Here is a 9,302-nt window from a genome sequence, read left to right on the forward strand (position 1 = left end):
TTCACTCGTTTCACATGTCTTTGCTTTTTTCTGAGACCATCATTGTGCATTTAGCCCTTGTAGTTGTGAGGATATTCTTTCTATTTTAGTTATACTATTTTGGACAGGAGGTAGACAAAACTTGTCAAAAAGAGATTAATTAAGAATTTTAATATCTCACATGGAGGTACAAGGTCAGACAAGTCTTAGAAACAAGGAGGTATTTTGTCCTGTTGGTTGGGTCATGGACAGCCTCACCTTGACCTTCCCAGGCAGGCACTGACCACATCTTTCTCCCAATTTTTCATCAACATGGTGTCTCTTGTTAGAAGTCAGTGTTACAGATAAATGAAACAGTTGGTAATGACTGTGGTTCTGTTGGTGTTCACTGCAAACCTTTGTTACAGTGAGATGCATACAGCTGGGAGACATTAGTGTATTGATTTTCAAAATAAAATGACATAAAAGACAGGCATCCACACTAATCACTTGAATCAAACTATTTTGCAATAAGAGGTCATTTAAATATTGTTAGCTTTATGCGTTATGAATGAATGGAAGCGTAGTTCACTGTATCTTACAGTCCACATTAAAACCAACTGTGTCTGTCAAATATGATATTCCTCTGTCATCCACGTTGAACTGACGCTGACTTGATGCAGGCATATGATCATTGCAATGGTGCTGATCTTTTAAGCATTACAAAAGCAGTTCGGTCTTTGACATGTCACCTTTATTTTCCCTTCGTGACAACGTCATGTCACAACAGCTGTGAGCTCATAATCCATCATCCTGCTGCAGTCTTACTAACCCTCTTCATGCTTTTAGTCCTCTTCAATTATAATACCCTTTCAGTGTGTTCAGCTGCAGATGCTGAAGATAAAAAGTACGTTTAAGAGCTTTTTATTGTGTTGTAATGACCCTAGATAAACTACCTGGTTAGTTTTAAATATATATAAAACATTTTATTCCACAAGACATTTTTTGTTTCCATATGTATGGAAATAAATGTCTGTTCAAGGCTGAAATAGAATCCTGGATGCCAAAGACGTGGGAATCTTGGTTTTTCTTTTCCCTACCTCACTTTTACCTCGGAAAAAAGAGAGGAAAGAAACATTTCTTTTGGAGTTTCTAGTTTTGTAGTCACCTTCACCTCTCAGAATAGGGTGAAGGTGACTGGATGAGCATTAGTTATCATCATAGCACACTGAGCATGTGGGGAAGCTCAAGTGACTGGTTGAAGATGCTTGCTGCTGGTTAAGATGAGGCATAATGTCTGTGGTAATCAATACTCACCAGCCTTCAGTCATTGTCTCTTTTTGTGAAGGGTTATCTGAAACAGCATCCTTTCATTCTAATCAGCACAACTTGTAAACATGCAGTCATATTTTAATCATAAAATGGTAAGCAAACCTCAGTAATTTTATTTTGTGTTTTTTTATTCAGCCTTCATATATGTTCCTCGTTTATCCAATGGTGCCATTTCTTTTAGAAACATGAAGCAATGCTTGGAATTGCGCCATTGTTATGACTTGTCTTCTTTCCTCTTTTCCTCAAGTTACAAATATTCTCAAAATATTTTCAAGGTTTTCATTTCTTTCAAGATTTTCAGTTGTGCAAACTTTAGTTTTAAAATTCTACTGCTGACGCTGGAGATAATCAACTTGAAGCAGGTCAGTAAATAGTGAGTGTCATAAATTGCAAATGGAGTTGTGTCTCTGCAGCATTAATAGAAACATGTAAGGCACACACACACACACACACGTACAAGTGGCAACACACACTGACTTTCCTGAGCAGAGAGTGACCACGTCAGGCCTGCATAAGGGTGCTTGTGTTTTTTTTTTTTTCTTTCCCTTGAGTTCACACGAGCAACATGAAGAGAAATGGATTGCTGCTGGGTGCCATGGCAACTAGCAGGACTACTCTCAATCACAGTGTTGGAGGGAGGGAGCAAAACAGAGTTAATCAACAACCTACATTTTCACTCTGCTATTACACACTGCAGTTCCAAGCAAATACATAAAAACTTGACTGTAGAACTTTGATTATTTTTCTAGTTTCCACTTTTTTATACAATTGTTTTTTATATATTTGTTTGTGACTCTGAAACCATCCATCCATCCATCCATCCATCCGTTCATTTTCTTAACCGCTTGTTAAGGGTCGCGGAGAAGCTGGAGCCCATCTCAGCAATCATTGGGCGAGAAGCAGGGTACTCCCTGGGCAGGTCACCTTGTCCATCACAGGGCACTCTCAGAAACCATTATGTAAAATAGTACTTAGAGTAGGGGAGTATTTTTTTCAATTGCCATTTCAACCAAATCTTCAAATGAACAACAAATTTCATGATGATTGATTAATGCTTGCTGGATCTTTTTTTTTAAATAAAGTAACTTGCCACATAAGAGGTTAAAACATGAAGGATATGAGTAAACTGTTATGGTGAATGACTGCACTGTATCAGAATACACTGTGCCTGATTCTTATTTTTGGCTAAATGGTTGTATCTATCAAACTGTATTCTCCCAATATTGCTGATTGCAGACTGTGTATGATTGCCTATAAAACCTTAAAATATGACTTTCAGCTTTTATAATGTTGTCTTATTCTTGCTCCCAAAAGTCATCTCTACTCATCCGACAAAGTTTTATCATTGGTATTATCAGCAGCAACAGCAAACTTGTCTTCTGAATTTCTTGATGATTGACCAGCAGATACATTGAGAAAACTTAGATACTTAAACTACAAAAAATAATGTCAGTTTACATTAAATGTATAAGACAAACATTCTTATAAATGACTGTCTTAAGGAGGGAAAAAAGTTATTTACTTTGATAAATCACGAGTTGCTTCCTTACAGTAAAATATAACCAATAGAACAATCAAATGTTTAAGCAATAAAACAATATTCCTACTTGTCATGGGCTTAAGTTACAGTTGTGCTCATATTTATTCATATCCTTTCATGAAAGAAGGAAAAAAAACAGCTGCCTGTAAAAAAAAGGTGAAATTGACTAAAGTAATAATAAATAAAAATTTTATGAAAATCATTACATTATTTTCTAATTCTGGTTCAATAGAAATATTTTTTTAAAAAGCAAACAAATAAGATTATTTATGACTTATTACATCACTCATAAAGTAATATTTTGTTGAACAACCCTTTAATGTTTCCGCTACAGTCAGGTGTTTTCTGTTGCTCTCAGTCAGACTTCTGCACCTGTTGACAGGTATTTTGTCCCACTGTTCAACAAAAACTAACTTGTCCAGGACCAATTTGTTTGTTTATTTGTTTTTTCTTTCTTCAACTCAATTAAATGAAAAAACAGTGTCTTATATTACTAAATTATATTTTTGCAAATTTTTAGTTACTGTTTCTTTTTTAAGTCTGTAGTTATTGGAGTGACTGTAGTAAATTCAACCTTTTCTTTAATGAAATGGTATGAATACATATGAGCACAACTGTATGTCCTGATTCACCCCCTCTTTCTTGGTTTTTCTTTTTTACTTTTCCAACATCGCCCCCTGCTGGTGCGATTGGCAAATCACGCCTGGCGTCATCATTAAGCGACGAGGAAGTGCTGCATCGCTCGTCCTTCATTGTGCGCAGAGATACGTAACAAAAGTCTTGTATTTGTTGTTTAAAGAGAAATCTACATTGACTTTTCGTGTTGTATGGAGTGACAACGGCAAACAGGAGAAGTTGTCCAAGAGATTGTGACTTCTGACAGTTTGTTTTTATAATCGTTTTGCTCAATGAGTGGCCGTGAAGTTTAATACGAGGAAAGTGACAGATGCTGCAGGTCTGCCTTGTTTTTAAGTAAGTCTAAAACTGAAGCTTAATGAAAACAAATCCAGTTTAGCACTGCTGAGGTATTGGCTTTTTCAGACACTAGATGTGTATAAGGTTTCCACGCATCATTTACCTGCAGCTACTGCAGTTTTGTTGTTAACCTGACCTTTTCTTTTCCACATTGAAATCCCACGCAGAGATGGCAGCTCCAAACTCAGCTGAAAGAAAGGCCTGCTGGGACGCCAGGGACCTCCTCTGGAAGTGTTTAGATGACAACAATGACAAGGTTGAATCCTGCCAGAACTTCCAGAGAGCGTTTGAGTCCAATTGCCCAGCTCAGTGGGTAAGACTGTCCATTTAGTCTTTGATTTTTGCTAAGACAAATATGTTAAGGTTCGGACTATATTTAAATTGTGTTTTGTTTTTTAATGAATGCAATCAAGGCATTCAGATATAACAGTAATTATAAAAGGAATGCTGATCCTTAACCTACACCTTCCTTTGTAGGTGAAATACTTCGCCAAGAGGAGGGACTTCCTGAAATACAAGGAGAAGATTCTGATACAAGGGTTCTCACCTGCTGAAGGTCCCAAAGAGAACTCCTAACCACAGTCCAAGATGAAAGCTGCAAACTTACTGACTTTTGGCCATATTCACGGCTTTATCTGAGGTGCAGGACTGGGAGAGGTGTCCTTAGCTTTCTTGTGTATGGATTACCCCTCCTCTGCCCTCACTGTTATTTGTTTTCCCTGTTATTTAAAGTGCTGCTTTAGGGAATCCAAATAGCAGTACAAGGGCTTTATTTAATCATTCTGTAAGCTCAGTAATACTTTAAAATGAGCTAAGCTCTGCTGTGTAACTGGGCTGGTCTTACATGTTATAAAATCTTGTTAGATTTTACCTGCAGGTAAAACGAGGTTCTGCACTCACACCCAGACACACACTGGATCTGTGTACAGGATTCATGTACATTTTTAATCACCATCTTTGCACCTTGAATTTAGTCAAGTATTGCATTTCAATCTGCCACAAGTCTTGAGTGCTCTAAAATGATTCACGGGCAATGCCTCATCTTGAAAAAGGTTAACCTAGAGTAACTTCTGTTGTTTGCAAATAAATCAAGTGAGTGGTTTTGAAGATTTTATTGTTGTACATGAATAATGTCTGTCTAATGTCTGTTTGCATCATAGTTGAATATTGTTTTATCAGGGTAAAACACAATTTATTAATGTTACAACTCATTTGAAACAGGCAAAGGCACATTATGCTTATTTTACAAATCTGTGTGTATTTACAGAGAAGTGTGGCCCCTGGGTCAAATGTCACTGCTGCAAGACCAGCCAGACACGTACGAAACCTTCAGTAGAAGTGAATAAATTACAAAAGAAACTCTGTAGACTTCTGATTCAGTCTATGCTAAGACCTCTACTTACAATGAAGGTATAAAAAAAGGCAAAATTGCATGTAGAATTTCTGTAAAAATATAAAGTATATCTTTTACATTTTTGCACAGTGCAATGAGGGGTTTATGCAAACCATTTCGATGCTGTACAAAAGATGACTGATTTGATAGTTGATTGAACAAACTATTGCACAAGACCCTCTCTCTTCTTTAAAAGCTTCTGAATACTCCCAATCCCTGCAGACTCCCAAATTAATTTTCTCTTTACATGCTGGAAAATTGCACCTCTAAAGTGACAATTAGATACAACAATCATTGCTTGGTGTGGGACCTTCATAAAATTTCTTTTTTCTTCCAAATACTTCAGCAATAAAGGCTTTAAGCCTATGAACTACAGTACAAGACTTCATTTTTTACACTTAAAGATCATCATACTGTTCTAACTCATGCAATTTTGACATCAGTGTAGCAAAAAGAATTTACTAAATGGGGCACATAGTTGAGAGCTTTGCTGAATATAAAACAACCTACCCACCAGATTTATAGCTTTTTTTTTTTTTTTTTTTGCAAGTTTTGCAAATTAGCTAAACCAGAAAAAGAAAAAGGAAGATCCCAAATCAATTCAGCAAAAAGTACATCATAATAATTGCAGAAAGCAGTTATTTCCTGTAAATAAATCACAATCGAGCTGATGTAACTTTATCAGGTACAAACATTTGGTTGAAAAATAGCACTTTAAAACAATTACACCGTATAACTTTTACTCCTGTGATTAAAAGGTAAAACGTGGTGCTGCAAGCTACTGCACTGCTGTCACATGCAAGACACATAAAAGGCTGAATCCTAAAAGTAGCAGCCAGTTTTAGTCCCGCCGGACACTGACATGAAGAAGACACTGCAAACTATTCTGAATTTGGCAAAGAAAATAAATCAAAATCAAAATTCACTGCTTAGCAGGGCAACAAATCAACTTCAGAAACTTTGGTAAAAAGCAATGTTTGTGTAGATGTTAAGACCATTTGCAGTTTAAGACAAATCTGGACATTGTTTTAAATATGATTTTAAATCTCTTTGCAAACTTGGAAATGATTCATATTTTTTTTTGACAACTGACAGGAAAAAGGATTTTGGTAATACGTGTCAGCAGCCATGGTAGACAACTCTTTTGCTCTGTTTATCTTACATGACAACTATATTGAAATGTTTGTGATCAGATGTCGAAGAGAAATGCATTTAAGTGTAGGAGAAGTTAAACAAGCATGCAAAGAAAACAAAAAGAATGCTTGTCTACGATGGCTGTAGAACCTATTTCCTTTCCAAAGGATGGCTAAGATGACATAGTTTGGTTTTGGAAATGGTACTTTAAAAATGTTTCTTTCAACTGTAAATCAAAAGCAAAAATATCTGTTCTTGTTTTGCCACAAAGAGGTTTGTTGTTTTATAATGATTAACTGGAAACAGAATCTCTGTCTAACAGAGGTAAGAAATACATAAATGTATATATACAGTTTTTGTAGAAGTTCAGTTGTCCCCTAGTTGCTATTTTGACAAAAATGTTAAACATTTGGTCAAAAAGCGTTCTGTCTGTCAGGAATTCATCCCATTATCTCATGTTGCTTCTGGCCACAGCAAATTGGTGGTTATAAGCTCCCGGTGACGTTCCTGGCCACTGCCCAGGCTGGAAACTCTGTCAGATTGAAGAGAGGAACCCCCCAGGTGGTGATGGCCAACATCACCACTGCCACACCGATCAGGTTCACCCCGAAACCCGCTTTCACCTGAATATGACAAAGTGAAAACAAAGATAAAGATGTAAACTGTAGATGACCCAGACTGTGTGAGTTAAACAGAAAATATTGGTTTTAGGTTCATCAAACAACCTAAACCTGTATGATTTTCACTACAAACAAAACTCTGACATGCTGTACTTTTAAGCTGTGTGACGCTGCAGGTGCAGGAAAGAGTGTGTGTCGTACCATGTCGCTGATCTGCACGTGGCCGTAACTGAAGACGATGGCATTGGGGGGGTTCCCCACTGGAAGCATGACCCCAAAAGACACGCACATTGTGGACGGGATCAGAGTGTGGAGGGGGTTGATGAGCAGAGTCTCTGACTGGGTTGTGGGATGGAGAAGGAAAATTTGGAGGAAAAAGAGAGGAGATGGAAGGAGAGAAGGAGGAGAGTGAAAACAGTTTTGGAAGAGGTGGTTGGTGATGGGAGAATGCACCGATACAAGGCAGGTCAGAGAAGGGAAAGATAAAGACAGAGCACAATGAAAACAAGAATGAGATGAAGAATGAACAAGAGAGAGAAAAAATAGAAGACTGCCTAAATGTTACAGTTTCAGCAACATGTATAGCAACAACACTTGGCTACGCTTTCTGGAAAGGATTATTGAATCAGTTCTCCACATGGGGGAAGCAAAGTCCAAGTCTTATAGTTGTCTATAAGTACAGTTGTGCTCATATATATGCATAACCTTTCATTAAAAGAAGAGGCTGAATTTACAACAGTCACTCAAATAACTGGAGACTTGAAAAAGAAACAATAACTCAAAATTTGCAAAAATATAATTTCATAATATAAGACACTGTTTTTTCATTTAATCTAGTTGAAGAAAGATTTAAAAAAAAAATACAAATTGGTCCTGGACAAATTAAAGCACTTTTCTGTTGAACAGTGGGACAAAATACTTGTCAACAGGCGCAAAAGTCAGACTGAGAGGAACAGAAAACACCTGACTGTAGCAGAAACATTCAAGGATTGTTCAACAAAATATTAGTTTATGAGTGATGTAATATGTAATAAATTATCTTATTTGTTTGCTTTTTAAAAAAATATTTCTATTGAACCAGAATTAGAAAATATGATTTTCATCAAATCTTTATTTATTATGACTTTACTCAATTTCAGCTTATTTTACAGGCAGCTGTTTTTTCCTTCTTAAATGAAAGGATATGAATAAATATGAGCACAACTGTATATAATGCCACGCTCTGATAAAAAAAGAAAAACACTGTTGAGAAAATAAACCATCTAAAGACAAACTTATGTGTTGATTCAAACCTTCTGTTTTTACTCAGAGCTAAATGGAAGGTAAGGAAGGATCGTGCGTGAACTTTTGTGACCAGATGTGGCAATTCCTGTAAAAGTCCTGTCTGGCAGATGTTCCAACTAGCCACCAAACAAGCTGAATTTAATGAGTAATGAGGTAAACGAGCCTGTTCGTGAAAACACCTGTTCTAAATGTAGAGGTAGATCCAAAATCATGGCAGGACTTTTACTTTCTGGACCAGGAATTCCCAACTCTGACTCAAATCAAAGGGTCACCTGAGGTGTGTTGCAGCAAAGCAACATCTAAAACCTGCTGGATCCTGGCTCTCCAGGTCTGGATCTGGTGATCCCTGCTCTGAATGTTTCTGATGAGGCGTAACATTACAACTGAATTCACTAACATATAAATGTAGCATTTTGTGGAAAACTCTTTGAAAGATGCAAATTTAGTGTATTTCTTAAAACATGATGCAGAAGTTAAAATGACAAAAGTTATTTTGTCTGTTCCACAGTTTTTAAAGCTAAATTGAGCTACAGTTTCTGCCTGGATGCACTTTGTTCAGGTAAAGAGATGGGACAAAGACAGTTTTAACAAATAACTATGTGCTATTCATATTAGGAGGATTATACACCCAGGGATTTTATCCAGAGAAGGAAACTGCATTGTTGGTCTTGTTTTCTGACTGAATAGTTAATCTTTCATGTCCTTATTTTAACCTCCATTTCCTGTTACAATGTCCATAACAGTAATAAATTGCTTCATTTAAAATTATTTTCAGTATACAGTTTGTAATAACCAGCCAGAGCTTAAGATAAAGGTTCTTTTAATGTCCTGTAGAAATAACACTTTTCTTTTTCCTCTAACATGTGATGGCACATTTTGCAGTGTTGTGAAAAGAATTTTATCAAATGTTGACTAATGTTGCAAACTCACTCTGATCTTTCCTGGCTCTCCTCAAAACACAAATTAATTCTATATTTCTGATGGTGATTGAGGTCACTTCAATTAGCAAGTGCATGAGCATGTGTTGTAAAATAGTGTGTTCTTTTGCAATGCACACTGATATAAA

At 36.5% G+C, this 9,302-nt stretch overlaps 2 protein-coding genes across 2 annotated transcripts in view; one reads left to right on the forward strand and one right to left on the reverse strand.

The window, feature by feature from the left end:
- The first annotated feature begins 3,566 nt into the window (after positions 1 to 3,566).
- Positions 3,567 to 5,538, forward strand: coa6 (cytochrome c oxidase assembly factor 6). Its single transcript, XM_079262929.1, has 3 exons — positions 3,567 to 3,802; positions 3,973 to 4,118; positions 4,283 to 5,538. The coding sequence occupies exons 2-3, from the start codon at positions 3,975 to 3,977 to the stop codon at positions 4,379 to 4,381; spliced, it is 243 nt and encodes an 80-aa protein (XP_079119055.1). The 5' UTR covers positions 3,567 to 3,802; positions 3,973 to 3,974; the 3' UTR covers positions 4,382 to 5,538.
- A 1,279-nt stretch (positions 5,539 to 6,817) lies between these two features.
- slc13a4 (solute carrier family 13 member 4) overlaps positions 6,818 to 9,302 on the reverse strand; it is a gene marked incomplete at both ends in the record, with an annotated part of 25,062 nt that continues 22,577 nt past the window's right edge. The window contains 2 exons of the mRNA XM_079262794.1: positions 6,818 to 6,955; positions 7,154 to 7,291. Of these exons, the coding sequence (XP_079118920.1) occupies positions 6,818 to 6,955; positions 7,154 to 7,291 (276 nt within the window). The remainder of the gene's footprint in view (positions 6,956 to 7,153; positions 7,292 to 9,302) is intronic.

The sequence above is a fragment of the Telmatherina bonti genome (assembly GCF_933228915.1).
Source record: "Telmatherina bonti genome assembly, chromosome: 23".
Taxonomy (NCBI): Eukaryota; Metazoa; Chordata; class Actinopteri; order Atheriniformes; family Telmatherinidae; genus Telmatherina; species Telmatherina bonti.

Coding starts and splice junctions, on each gene's coding strand:
- coa6 (XM_079262929.1), top strand. CDS start 3,975: ATGGCAGCTCCAAACTCAGCTGAAAGAAAGGCCTGCTGGGACGCCAGG. Junction 4,119..4,282: donor CCAATTGCCCAGCTCAGTGG/GTAAGACTGTCC, acceptor CTTCCTTTGTAG/GTGAAATACTTCGCCAAGAG.